Source organism: Zingiber officinale, chromosome 6B (assembly GCF_018446385.1).
Source record: "Zingiber officinale cultivar Zhangliang chromosome 6B, Zo_v1.1, whole genome shotgun sequence".
Classification (NCBI taxonomy): domain Eukaryota; kingdom Viridiplantae; phylum Streptophyta; class Magnoliopsida; order Zingiberales; family Zingiberaceae; genus Zingiber; species Zingiber officinale.
This window is the reverse complement of record NC_055996.1, coordinates 21,018,645-21,033,114: the sequence shown is the minus strand read 5'-3', so window position 1 is coordinate 21,033,114 and position 14,470 is coordinate 21,018,645. Positions and strand designations below refer to the sequence as shown.

The 14,470-nt window shown below is 40.2% G+C and overlaps 1 protein-coding gene across 1 annotated transcript; it reads left to right on the top strand.

The window, feature by feature from the left end:
* The first annotated feature begins 2,124 nt into the window (after window positions 1-2,124).
* On the top strand, window positions 2,125-3,332 carry LOC121990828. Its single transcript, XM_042544892.1, has 2 exons — window positions 2,125-2,438; window positions 2,510-3,332. The coding sequence occupies exons 1-2, from the start codon at window positions 2,125-2,127 to the stop codon at window positions 3,330-3,332; spliced, it is 1,137 nt and encodes a 378-aa protein (XP_042400826.1).
* Window positions 3,333-14,470: the final 11,138 nt, after the last annotated feature.

Here is a 14,470-nt window from a genome sequence, read left to right as displayed (position 1 = left end):
ACACCTGAGGCCAAGTTGAGGATGAGGTTGGCGCCTTAAACCGAGCCAAGGAGGAAGTCGGTGCATGAGCTCGAGTCGTAATGGCTGACTTATTCTCAGGCGAATTCAACTCCTTGGGATGAGTATATCAAGCGGGTTCAACTTGACTCGAGTTCCTTCTAGGATGAACCCAATTCTCTTTGGATTACGTTTGGTCCGTCTTAACTTTAACTCACAGCGCAATATGACTTTTCATCGCACGGAGTATATAGAAGCTGCATTCTTCCACCTTCAAATGTGATTTTGATCCTCACTGTACATTCCAAAATAAGAGGGGTCACGTTGGTGCAATGGGCTCCTCTGGCATGTGAATTAGGATGTGTTGCCTCTTCTTTGTAAGTTACAGGAGAGGTACTGACAGCAATTGTTCTCCTTTCTCACAAAGTAAACAAACGCACATTGATACGGTGTATAATTAGCGGACCCAGGGAAATCATTTGACAGTTATAAGTCAAGATGATATGACAGTTAAAATCAAGTCGATGTAGTAGTCAGAGTCATGAAAAGAGTATACTTTCCAATTATTTTCATGGTTTGCCCGGCATCAAAGCTCTCGGATCTAGCTTGATCGAATAACAAGTCATACGGAAAAGAGCTAATCGATTAGAATAAAGGTCGCCCGAGCATAAAGCACTTAGCCCCATAACTTTCCATGTGCACCCATCCGAATTACATACCGATCAGGTCTAAAGCACTTAGCCTTATACATCTATATGTCCACCCGGCTGGCTGAAATACTGACCGGGTCTAAAGCACTTGACCTCATACGTCTATATGTGCACTCGGCTGGATCAAATACCGGTCGGGCCTAAAGCACTTGACCTCATGCATCTATATGTGTGCCCGGCTGGATAAAATATCGTTCAGGTCTAAATCACTTGTCCTCATAAATCTCTCCACGTACGTTCGACCAAATGACAGATCGGTCGAGACCAAGGCCTGGAGCCTTATAAATCTTTCCATATATACCGGGCTAGATTAAAGGTCGGCCGGGTTCGAGGCAGTTAACTTCATAAAACTCTTTATGCACGATCGGTCATGAAGCCGACCGGAATTAAGAAACTTAGTTGCATACTTACTTTTAATGGATCTCAGTACACACAATTATCATATTGTTCCCTAAGCGGATTTCTAGCATGCTTAACGTATCATATGAATCTGACCGAATTTATGACAACATTCAATACATAATAAAGTAACTAAATGCAAGGACAGACATAAGGACAGTCAGCCTTATTAGCCAACCGAGATATATTCAGTGGGCAAGCAACAGACAACAATTTAACAACCTGTCAAAACTATTGGGGAATATTTCTTTGGGAGCTCCTTTGGAAGTTATCTTGTTTCCCATTGGACGTCTATTTATGATAACATATTCTTGTAACGACTTCATCAAAGGTCTAAGTCATAAATAATAAAAGAGGTACATCTCTGAATAGATAAAATATTCCTCGGATACTCATTACACAACAAACTAACAAACTCCTACACACAATGCTACCTCATAATCATGAAACTTATGAGAGGTAATACATAAAGGAGGATCCTCTCCATTGGCAAGGTACACAATTTGCATCACCTAAGCCTCATTCTTGCGCAAACACCTTTTTTGACTGTTCCTCATTTCTTTATCCAGCACCGGACTAACTTGAGTGTCAGAGAACCTTACCAAGACTCCATTCCTTGATTTTGATCATTAACTCTTCGTTGGATTGTCAGCGTATACACAGAATCACAAAGAGACCTCATCAAAAAAAAAAAAAAATCTTACTTCAATCAACCATCTAATCATCGTCATCAGTACGCCATCTCTTCCGCTTTTAAACATGATCACCCATCTTTTCCAAATTTTTGGTATACTGTTGTAATTTGCATTCGTACAAACTCATTGTCTATGAACTGTAGCATTCCAAAACTTATTGTCTCTAGTATTTGGCTCTGACCTCCAACAAGGACTCTTGTTGCACCAACTTGTAATCATGACACCGAAAAAGAGAAAGCAGCAAAGCTGCATCTTCATTCTACCAACTTTCTTGTCTCCAATTGCTATAATTTTTCCTTAACTTCTCCTCTACTCACTCTGGGATGCTTCATTGCTCACTGTCACCTTCAGTAATATCTACCCTCCAGCACTTGCCAACTCTTCACAACCACCACCACCACCACCACTTCGACCATCTACAGAAAGGATTGTGCAAGGAAGTGAGATCTCTAATTTCCAGACATCTTTTAGGAATTTCAACACTTGGACATGAAGGAAGAACAAGAGGCAGCAGCTTCGACTTCACTGCAACAAACACTGCAACTTGTCAGCTCATTGGTTTCCTCGCCCTACTCGATTCAATGCTTCGCGGGGAAATGGCAGTTGATCCGCAGCAAACTCGAGCAACTAGTTTCAGGCCTCACAGTGGCTACAAAGCAGAACCAATGAATTGGCTAAACTGATTCTGTCGACCTTGGGTGACGTCAGTCCGCTCTTGGATCGATGCAGTGATGGATCTTACGACGACGGTAAGCTCCATTTGAGGAGTGATCTTGATGCTGTCGTCTCCAAGCTTGAGTTCCACATCAACAGCTTCACTGAAATGAACTCTTCCCCCAATGTGAAGAACTCCCAAGCCATCATCCTATCAAAGCCAGGTGCCAATGCCAGTAGAGAGGACATCAAATTCTATATCAAAGATCTCTTATCGAGGCTAAGGATTGGAGATCCGATCATGAGGATCCAAACCTTAGTTGCCCTCAAAGAAATTCTCGTCAAAGATGAGAAACATGTAAGAATTATGACCACAGAGGTAAATGATGCCATAGATATCTTAGTGGCCTTTCTCGAATATAAAGATGCTGGTGTTCAAGAAGGGGCTGCGGGAGTTCTCTCTGTGATCGCCGAGTTGAATTCTCACAGAGGAGCACTTGTTGCATCAGGTGCGATAGCTCCACTGATACAAGTCTTGGAGAAGAGCACTGAATTGGGCAAAGAGAGTTCAGCAAAAGTGCTACGGAAACTAACCGAGAAATCGGACAATGGGTGGTCAGTTTCTGCTCATGGAGGCATCACAGCTCTGCTCAAGATATGTGTCCATCCAAATAGTAGCAAAGAGTTAGTTGTTTTGGCTTGCCAAATTCTGAAAAACCTTAGTAGTGCGGAAGAGATGAGGAGGTTCATGGTGGAAGAAGGAGCAATTCGGGTTCTTTTGAAGCTCTCGAACTCGATTGAGGAAGCTCATCAGATTCAAGCGATCGAATTGCTTCAAGATTTGGCATCTGGCGATCGAACTGCTTCAGTTGCTTGACCCTGCTTCGCCATACACAGCAAAGGCAAGAGAAGTGGGTCTCATGGCCACCCAATCACTGTGCTTCTCCTCTTCAAGCTCTATCAATACACTGATAAACTCTGGTTTCTTACAAAGATCGCTTTTTTACCTGAATCACGGTGAGGTTTCGATCCAGGAATTGGCTCTGAAGAGCTTCTCCCACCTCTGTGAGATCTCTGCGGACTACAGAAAGGCCATGGGCAATGCTGGCCTCATGCCACAGCTTGTGAGACTAACGGGGGCCAAATCATCTGAAATCCGAGAAAAATCAGCAGAGATACTTGACAAGTTGATATTCATCGATCGAAATAGGCGAAAATTCATCGAAGAAGAGCACAACGTAAACCAGATCATGAGATGTCTTGCTCTCGAGGACAGATTAGTCACAAAGAATCATCTGCTCTCCGTATTGAAGGCAGTGGCAGAGAGCAGCAACGGGAGGAGGATGATCATGGCTTCTGGTTGCGTGCACTACGTTGAGAAATTAGCAGAAGCCAATGAATTGGAGGCGAAGAAGGTGATGAAGAAGCTTTACTGCAATCGATTAAGGAATATACTGAATGCAATTTGGAGCCCCTGAGTATCTTCAATTCATCAATTGTAATCTTAAATTGCCATGCATGATTGATCTCCATTTAAGAGTGAATTATCTTACATTCAACTGCATAATTATCTATGAACTAATTCCTCATAAAACCGAATAAAAATTCCACTTAAACATCTTCAATGTCTAAGCAACAAACCATATAGATGATCTATGTACCACTTCCAGACAAGCAAAAGAGAAACATGCAGTTTCATTTATTTTCTTTCACTTTACAAATCATTGTTTTATTCATACATATCGTAACCAAACTCTCTTTTTTGTTCAGCCAATCTTCGTTTTTGGTCTGCACTATTCAATTGGGCCCCCAGCAGCTGAGGAACATGACCATGCGCAGCGACTCCTCAGCTCGCTTCCTCATCTCGGCGCCTGCGACCGCCGTGAGGCCGCCGGCAGAGGAGTCCACCGCCCCGGACAACCGTCTCACCCTGCTCGTCGACGACGAAGGTTCCTTGATCGATCTCGAAGCGTGGTCGCGGATGCTCTGCACCGCCCTCGCGCCGCCCTGCACCACCACCCGGCTCATGTACCGCAGGCTCATGTAAACACACACTAACACGTATAAGGAAGAGGATTCTTGACTTCGATTTCGAGTATTTGTAGAGACGAGGAGTATCCGGTGGGAGGGATACAGCCGGTTTTCTGGGGGAATTTACCGGCAAATCGGGAACGGTGGGCGAGCCGCCGCTTGCTAATGGATTTGGGAGATGAAAAGGGGCGGTGTGATGACGTGGCGTAGTTATCCGGTTATGGTCGCCGTGGATACGCTGACTGACGTGGCAAGCTTATCCAGTCAGGACCGACGTGGTCACTGACGTATTGTAAAATCAAGGAGCTATTTTAAAACAATTAGTAAATTTTAGAGTAAACTGAAAGTATGTTCTTTAACATTTATATCCTTATCGGTGAACATTTGCCAGGGTTTAGGGCACGTGAGGAAACATATTAAAAAAAAAAAAAAAAAAAAAAAAAACTGCACTGTAAAGTGCCGTCCAAAATATGAATCATTATATTAATTGATTAGTTTAGATGGATCTATCTATTTAACAGATGAAATCTAATTAAATTAATCAATCATCTTTTATGATTCATCTTCTAGTTCGTAAAATATGAACCAAAAAATCTTATTTTACGGACTAAAAGATCTCATCTGACAAAAAGAGGTATGTGAATTAGTTGAGAAAAGTATATAGGACTTCGATCCACGTAGTCCCTATTTTCTCTCTTTTCACTGTTCAATATGCATAAATCCAATGGTCCACATTCCTCCCTTCCCCTTTTCCTTATTTATGATCAGTTTACTTAGAAAAGCAGAAATTAAAACTAAAAAAAAAGTTTCCACAGTAGAAAATTTTTCGTCGTTTATTTCATTAAAATTTTTAGATGGAAGAGAAACGTAATCCATCAACGGATGATTTTGAAACCAAAATCAATCATCTCAAAATCGGATGGAAAACAACAATGGAAAAAAAATGATGTACATCATATATAAAAAAAAAATAACATATGTATCCTTTTTAACTCATAAAATTATACCATGTACATAAAAAAAAAGACACGTGTATTTTTTTTTATTTACAAAATTACATTACATGTATTCATCTTTAGAGCTGTCAGACGGGCCAACCCGTGGCGGGGCGGGTCGGCCCATGGCGGGCTAACCATTTGGCGGGGCGGGGCGGGCCAACCCGCCAACTTGGCGGGTTGGAAAATTTCCAACCCAACCCATTCTAAGGCGGGTTGCGGGTTTGGCGGGCCAACCCGCGGGCCTATCAAAAATTTTAAAAAAAATTAAAAAATATTACATATCTTCAACATTTTACTTTGAAAAAGTTTTCTATAATTAAATATATACATAAACATGTATTTTAAATATAAATGAACACAAACAAGTACTTATGTTGGATGAAAAGTACTATTTTTATTTCAAAATTATAACAAAGAAAGATAATAAATTGGTCTAAAATTTAACTTACATGTGCTTTTCAACCCGCGGGCCAACCCAAGCCCGAGCGGGCCGACCCGCGCGGGTCGCGGGCCTAGGCGGGTCGACCCACGGCGGACTTGGGTTGATAAAATTCTAACCCAACCCGCTTAAATTATTTGGCGGGGCGGGCCAACCTGACGGGCCCAACCCAAATTGACGGCTCTATTCATCTTCCTCCATTAAGATAAATAAACATACAAGGGAAGATATTTTTTCACCTTTTTTCTTCTCTTCCTCCTAGAATAATTTTTCACTATAAATCCTTTTTTTCTTTCTCATCTGCGCTTTAGAATAAAGAGAGCATTAAGTTGTTACTAACTTGACCTTCGCAGACGTGTAGGTATTGGAGGTATTGAAATGCTCGAGCTGTAATCTTCTTGCCGTGTAGGCTGTTCAGCAGCAACTCTTCAGGCGCCCGGCAATAAAATCAGGTTCTTCTAGACCATTTTTTTTTATTGTGAATAAGTTTCAACAAGTGATTAGATGGTCTGCAAGTTTATACATATTGGTTGATTAACTATTGGCTGTTCTTCTGTTTGATTAACTATGAGCACTGAAAAATTAAAGTTGTTGCTGTGGCGTTTGGTTCATAGCCTGTCTATCAAAATGGGGGCTTATCTGTATTCATATATAGAGATTTATTAGAGAAAGATTAGTATCTAACTATTTATTTTTTGTCTTGTCAAATAGATGAGAATGATGCTAAGTTGAAGCTCAATTTGGGCCTTAGTAAAACTCTCTTTAGAGCTAGGGTACTGCAGAATTCTAAGTTGTGCTAATGTGGTTCTTGAGAGTGGACGAGAAGTTGGAAACTCTATCAGCATTTGCTCCAACATATAAATGCATGAATGTAATTTAAATGATCAAACATAAGGTTAATAATAGATATAACTAGATTCCAACCAGTGAATGAGAATAGAGTTGATACTCATTAGATTTCAACCAACACCATCCTCATTGTCATAAACTATACTCAACCCCAAATCCTTTTGTGGCATTCAACTCTGTAAAATTGGGCAAATCCAAGGTTGGCTACGTAGTTATTTGAGATGTGAGGCGTTCAAAAATAGGTAGGTGTTGTGAGACCTAAGATGCTAGATGTTGTGTGAGGTGCATATCTTATCAAAGTAAAACTCTTTGGGTGTGTTTAGTAGGTGGGATAGAATTGAATGAGGATTAAAAGAGTGATTAAAGGTGTGATAAATAATCATCGGCTCCTCTAAGGTATAGCTTATCCTATCATATCTACAAAATTAACACCTTTTTATCATATTAAATTCTTATTCTATCCCACCTATCAAACACACTTTTGGGTATAATTTTTTACAATTTAAACACATATAAGGATTTTTTACTAAAATATTTTAATAATAAAATTTAAATATTTAACAAACTATTAAATAATAATATAAATATAAAATTTAATAACATTCAAATATTGAGATAGTTTATTTTTATAATCAAATCAAATTTCAAATTAAATAAAAATAAAAATTAGTAGAATAAAAAAACTAATTTACAATTTAAATTTGTAAGAAGTGAAAAAACAAAGTCATTATGATAAAATTCTAAACTAATTTACAATTTGATGGTGTAAGAGAGAAAAACAAAATTGATAAGAAAACTTTTGAATTTAAATTTGTGAGAGAAAATACATACAAAAGGAGAAAAAGGAAGAAAGGGTAGTCAAATCTTACATACCAATATTGATATTACAGATGAGAGAGGGAAGGTTGATGTTAATTTTTTAGGAGAGAAGAAGAATTACATAAGAGAAAATGAAATAAGTTTGTAAGGGACTAAAGGAGATAAATATTCATTGTCTAGGGGAAAGAAAGAATTAAGTAAGAAAAATATATCGTATGTATGTAAATTTACGCAATCTAATTAATTCATATTTAAAGGTATGAGTTAGAATTTTTTTAAAAAATAAATTTTCTATAAAGTTAGAAAAATGTGCCTTAACCTCTCAAAAGATGTGTTCTATTCAAGTACTACATTTAGGTCACTCCTTAAGTGTAAATGGTGTGCTTGGTTGGACCTTATGCCTTGTGTCTAAGCACAGCTAGGGACATACTTTTCACAACTATGTTTGGTTGATAAGATTATAATTCTTGCTTGCATAGGGGGCTACAATGTCTTGTTGTTTCTTTAATATCGCTGTTGGTGCAAAATGGACTAGTTTGATCAGGTCATAGAATCTACAGTGGGTATAGCGGTAAAAAAAATGAGCATGCAACAGTTCTTTAAGTTTCCAAATGCTGTCAGAATCGATCATTACAATTTCAATCTTTGAATCTGACAATGAAATTTCTTATTTAGCTTATAAAACTGGAGAGCGCTTATTGCTTATTACTTTTCATTGCTTGTAAGTATATGATGCGGTGAAATTACGGTAGAATTCAAGAAGATCAATTGAGATGGTGGTTAAAATTAAGGATAGTCAATGCTCGGGTCAGCATGATAGTATGGTTCGGCTAGGTAGTTCAGTCGATCAGACACTTTGTTTAGTCAGATACTGAGTCCCTCCAGCCTGATGAAATCTGGAGCTGATTTGACTGGGTTCTATATCCAAGTGAGTATTAGGTCGATTGAACTTTTTGTCTAAACGGATATTTAGCTTTCAAGAGGTCAAATTTTCAATATGTTCAATGCTATGTAGTTGATTAGACTTCCTATCCGAGTGGACATTAGGCTGATCGAACTCCTTGGTTGAGCAAATATCTAGTCTTCAAGAGGCAACTCTTTAAGATGTCCAGCATTCTTTAGCTGACTAGACTCTATGTCTGAGTGGATCTTAGGCCAACTAGACTTCTTGTTTGAGTGGATATCTAGTTTTCAAGAGGTTGAGTCCTCAAATGGATCAGTGCTCTTTAATCGATCGGGCACCTCGTTTAGATGAATAAAGCTTGATTGAACATTAGAGACTCGATCAACCTATTATTAAAACCATATTAATGACAACTCAATCTAACAACTTAATATTCATTTATGATGTTTTATGTGGCTGTTATAAGAAAATAAAGGAATATCTTTTGTGCACATTATATGGAGAAAGCCTTTATCATGTGATTTACAAAAGTGATGGGTTTCTTTGGGAAATTTGTCAAAATAGTCAATTGTTTTTTGAGAAATGTATTTTTTTTTTTTAGAAATGTATTGATATTTGTGTACAGAAGGTGCATGTCTATGTATGCACACACATTCATATTTATTGTTATATTATTTATTTTATTTTTCTTTTTGTTTAACTATTATTTTGATTTGAGTATCAGAGTGTTTGTGTGAAGAATTTTTTTTTGGTCTGATGACTAACGCTTTCTTCTTTTAGTTCTTATTTTTGTCGCCTAGGTTTACTTGCGTCGTTAAGGTTTTTGTCCTCTCAGAGTTAACATCAGAGTTATCTAATCGGCATGCAGCTTTTCTACTTTCTGTTATGATCAGTATAGACAAAACAAAATTAGGGATGAGCATATGAAACTAAAAAGAGCATTTGCTATATTATATACAAACATGTGTAGTCTATTTGAACATAAATCACGATTAGTATTAGATTATTGAAGCTAAGATATTAGAGTGGCTGTATGAATTATGGAGTGTGAATTGAATTAATGAAATTATCTTTTTTTAAAAAGTTAATTGTTTCAATCAAAATTTTTAATATAAATTAAATTAATAAAATATGAATTAATTCAGTTAACAATTGAATTAATTAAACTTTTTTTTAATAATGATTGAAAATTTAACTTAAATCAAAAAAATTTAACGTTGGAGATTTACTAATTTGATTTTTTTTTGTTCTGATTTATTTAATTTAAGTAAATAAAGAGTTTTAAAATCAAATCAAATTAAAATTTTAAATTCGCTTGTTTTTAATGGCTGTCCTTGTGAACACCGTGATACATGCTGAAAAAACATCTATTCAGATTGTCTGCTCAACCAACCACGAAGAAGAGTCTTATCCCAACTTGTAAACTACGACTAATGACGGATTGGTTTGTTATATGACATGCATAACACGGAGCTTAGTGGTCCACATGGACATGTTATTTTCATCATAAAAGTCTTCCATTATTATTACAATATAAGAAACTTGGTTTATTACCTTTGAAACTTGGTTTATTACCTTTGAAACTTGGTTTGATGATGTGGAAAGGTTTTATTGGGGGCAATAATGAAGGATTATCCAGGCTAAGCACCAAGCACTCGCCATGAATGTAATAACATTTTTTGAGTTAATTGAGTATGCTTTTTTAGATGCTTAGTGATATGCGGAGATAAGAGTTTACATGACATATATCAATAGTCACGGTATAGATTAAGTTAAAGTGGTCAATACTAAGATTCAAACAAGGTTAATCCGAGCAGGAATGACTACATCAGCTGATCGGAATGATGCTACCCGATCGGCGGAAAATCAGTCCGAGCGAACCACCCGTCCGGTCGGATATGGCACCAGTATCAGTCATGCGAAGTAATAAAGGAGAAAACTAAAGGTCTCGAGGAAGAAAAAGCAAAGGAGAACACCCCATCTATCATTAAATACACAGAAATCAAGACAAAGATGTCCTCTATAGATAATCAATATCATTAAACAAGGGAAGATGGAAGGTCACTAAGAAAGGTATAAAAGAGCATGCCAGGTATGAGGAAAAAAGATCAAGAAAAATAAGTCTCGATCTCTATCATTTTCCATTTTTCTTCCTCTATTTCTAACTTGAGTGTTAGAGGATCAACGCCAGGGACCCTTCCCTGGTTTTGGTTTTGTTTTGCAGAGAGGAGCGAGGTCTTCATCCAGTCAGCGGAATTGTCACTTCCCCAGCTTTCCAGCTTCACGCCTTCGGTTTTAATTATTTTGGCGTCGTCTGTGGGAACGTAGCCTGCATCCAAACGAGAAGATGGAAGACGCTGAACGATTCACAATGGTAACGCTGACGCAAGAGGAGCTTGATGCCCTGATACAAGCCTGAGCAACAAAGATAGTGGAGCAACAACAACAACAACAAGAGCTGATCAATCGTCAAGTGCAAGAACCTGCAACCTCAATAGTGGGGCGGCATGCTGAACAATACTCTGCTCGGGAACTGAACAAGATGTCGATTTGCACCTATAGGGAAGCCCCTAATGAGCCGACCCTATTATGGGCTCCAGCAGAGAGGGCCTAGCGGATAAAGATCGGGGATCATCCTCTGATGAGGTACCCATTCGACACACAAGAAAAAGGAAACCCAGGTACGATGACTTGCCCGAACTGATCAATCAACAGTTTTCAGAGGGGATTCTAAATATCCCTCTGCCGAAGCACTACACCCCATTAGAGAATATAATGGGATGACCGACCTCTATGACCACCTGGCCAAGTTTGACAACGCAGTCACATTGCACCAATACACGGACGGGATAAAATGCTGAGTCTTCCTTATCACGTTATCTGGATTGGCACAACTCTGGTTCAAACTATTGGCTTAGCGGGGTCGGTAAGAGGGTGCATCGTCTGTTAAAAAATAAAACAAAACCTTTCTCTATTTTTCTAACTAAGATTAGCACTATCACAATAATTATAAACTCAAATGAACAACTAGTACAATTAAAAGAGGCTAACAGGTTTAACTTGGTTACAGCTTAGGTGATTGTTAATCCAAGGCGGTTGCAAAGCTCCACTAGAAATATCTCCTTTGCGTAGGCGGAGAAGTCTCTTAAAATCTATGAAAAGCTCAGAAAAGACTAGGAAATTAATTACAACAATTGTTGTATTATTTCCTAGCTCCAGGGGTCATTTTATAGCTCCTAGAAATTTTATCCATAACTTGAGGGCGCCTCCCAAGGACTTGGAGGGTGCCTTCAGCGAGACGCAAAAGGATAAAACTTTATCCTTTGGCAACATCTAGAAATCTGGTTGAGGGTGCCTCCCATAAGCATGGAGGGTGCCTTCCATGCTTATGGAGGGCGCCTTCAGCCTGAAGGTGGCAGAGGCGCTTTCAACCCTTATTGAGAGCGCCTCCAGTAGTCTTTATAGCCTCTCTCTGCTCCGCTGCTGCTCAAATTGTCTGGGTGATTGTGACCAACCGAAACAGGGCTCACCCGAACCCAATTTCCGACCTTCTCCCCGAGCAGGCTTCCGCTCTGGTTTCTCCTCCTTCGAACGCCGCATACATTTTTCTCGTCCACCAGTGTACTTTTCGGCAGCACTTCATCTCTCGGATGCACCAACCTCGTCGGCTCCCTTCCCGTGTCATCCTTCTTACTAGCTGCATCTTTCCCTCGACTTCCTGTGCTCCTAAGCTCTTGGACACTTAGACACAGGGATCAAAATAAAACATGACCTAACTTTAACTTGGTTGATCACACTAAAACAACCACGGGGTCCAACACAAACGTTTGCCAAGCGGTTCGATCCACAACTTCAAAGACTTCCGAGTGGCCTTCCTACATCACTTTGCTAGTAGTCGCCGCCACCATAAGACGAGCGTGAATCTATTCTCACTGAAGCAAGGCCCCCGAGAGGCCTTAAGGCCATATATCCAACGCTTTAATCAGGTGGAGATGGACATCCCGGCGGTCTTCTCAGACGTATTGGTAAATGCTTTCACTCAGTGGCTTACTAAAGGAGAATTCTTTCGATTACTCATTCAGAAGCCGCCAAAGGACTTTGGCCATCTACAAAAAAGGGCCAATGAATACATCAATGTAGAAGAAGCCCAAACAATCAGGAAAAAAGAAGCACTCGCTAAACCAACTGCGGTGTTCGAGTGGCGTCAATCAAGCAGCCATCAGCCTCCTAAAGAGCCCCGATCAAGAGGAACTCAACCACAACATGAGCCTAGGACGCATGTCGTGCAGCACGTTGGGGTCGGACGCCCAAAGACCTCCAGGGGCAAAATATGGACGTCGATGTTTTGCTCTTTCCATCAGTCGACAACTCATAATACCCGACACTGCTACCTGACTAGCAGACCGATCCCAAGAAGGCAGTATCGTTAATCACCGTTATTCGATCGGAGATATAGGTGTCTATTAGCTGGGCGAAGGGAAGACGAAAGGACAGCGGTCGAACCATGCCGCAATCAATCTCAATAACGGAACAATCCAAGTGCTGCTCGGGATCAGGCCGAACGGAGACAACCCTTAGCTCAAGAGGAAGAAAATAGGAGCAACGCTGCTCGGGGTGAGATAAGAATGATCGTCGGGGGCCGACCGACGATGATTTCAATCGAGCAAGAAAGATGCACGCTCGACGGCTTGAAACTCACACGGTCAGCTACAGCAAGGAGAAGGCCGAAGGATCTAAGATCAGCTTCAGCCTGAAGGATTTGGAGGGAGTAGAGATCCCCCATGACAACGTCCTGATTATCAGAGAAGTAATAGCTAATTATGTTATTCACCGTACTTTTGTTGACACAGGAAGCTTGGTGAATATCATATTTAAGAAAGTGTTCGATCAGCTGTAAATTGATCGAGGTGATTTACTACCCATGGTGACTCCACTCTACGGGTTCATCGGCAACGAAGTGTTGTCGATCGGCCGACTGTGCCTCGTTGTCTCGCTCGAGGAAGAGCCGCTGAAGAGGACATGGACGACCAATTTCATAATGGTAGATGCGCCGTCAGCCTACAACATCATTTTAGGCCGACGACGTTGAATGAGTTCCGAGCGATGGTATCGACTTTCTGCCAGGAGATCAAGTTCTTGGTGGGGGACAAGGTGGGCAAGGTCAAAGACGATCAATTGGCCGCTCGGCGTTACTACATCGAGATGATCAGAAAGGAAGCACGAACCGTCCGGAAGACACCACGCTTGGAGGTGAGCGCTATCATAGAGAAGCTTCCTAGTTTGGTCTACGATGAGAAGGAGGTTCAGATCCATCCAAACCGATCGGAGGCGACAACCTTTATCGCCGCCGATTTAGAAAGCGAGAAAAAAGTAGAGTTGGTCACCTGCCTCAGACAAAACTATGACGTGTTTGCCTGGTCAATGCACGAATTGTCTTGCATTTCTCCAAACGTGGCTCAGCACGAGCTACATGTCCGACCAAACTCCCGGCCGGTTAAACAGAAGAAGAGAAACTTCAACTCGGAGCAGAATTTGATCATCCGGGCGGAAATAATAAAATTACTGGAGGTCGTCCATATACGGGAAGTCCAATTCTCAAGTTGGCTCACTAACGTGCTACTGGTCTCCAAGGTAGGCAATAAATGGTTGATCTGCATCGACTTTCGCGACTTAAATAAGGTATACCTGAAGGACTTCTATCCGTTACCTCAGATAGACCAAATGGTGGACTCCACAGTGGGTTGCGAATTAATATGCATGCTCAACGCATACTAGGGCTACCACCAAGTGTCCCTTGCCCGAGAAGATCTAGAAAAGGTTTCATCATGCCCAACAAAACCTATTGATACAACGTCATGCTATTTGGACTGAAGAACGCTGGAGCAACCTACCAAAAGCTGGTGAATTAAGTGTTTTGTAGGCAGATCGACCGAAATATGGAGGTCTATGTTGATGACATACTAATAAAATCTCTC

Coding starts and splice junctions, on each gene's coding strand:
- LOC121990828 (XM_042544892.1), top strand. CDS start 2,125: ATGCTTCATTGCTCACTGTCACCTTCAGTAATATCTACCCTCCAGCAC. Junction 2,439..2,509: donor ACTCGAGCAACTAGTTTCAG/GCCTCACAGTGG, acceptor GGGTGACGTCAG/TCCGCTCTTGGATCGATGCA.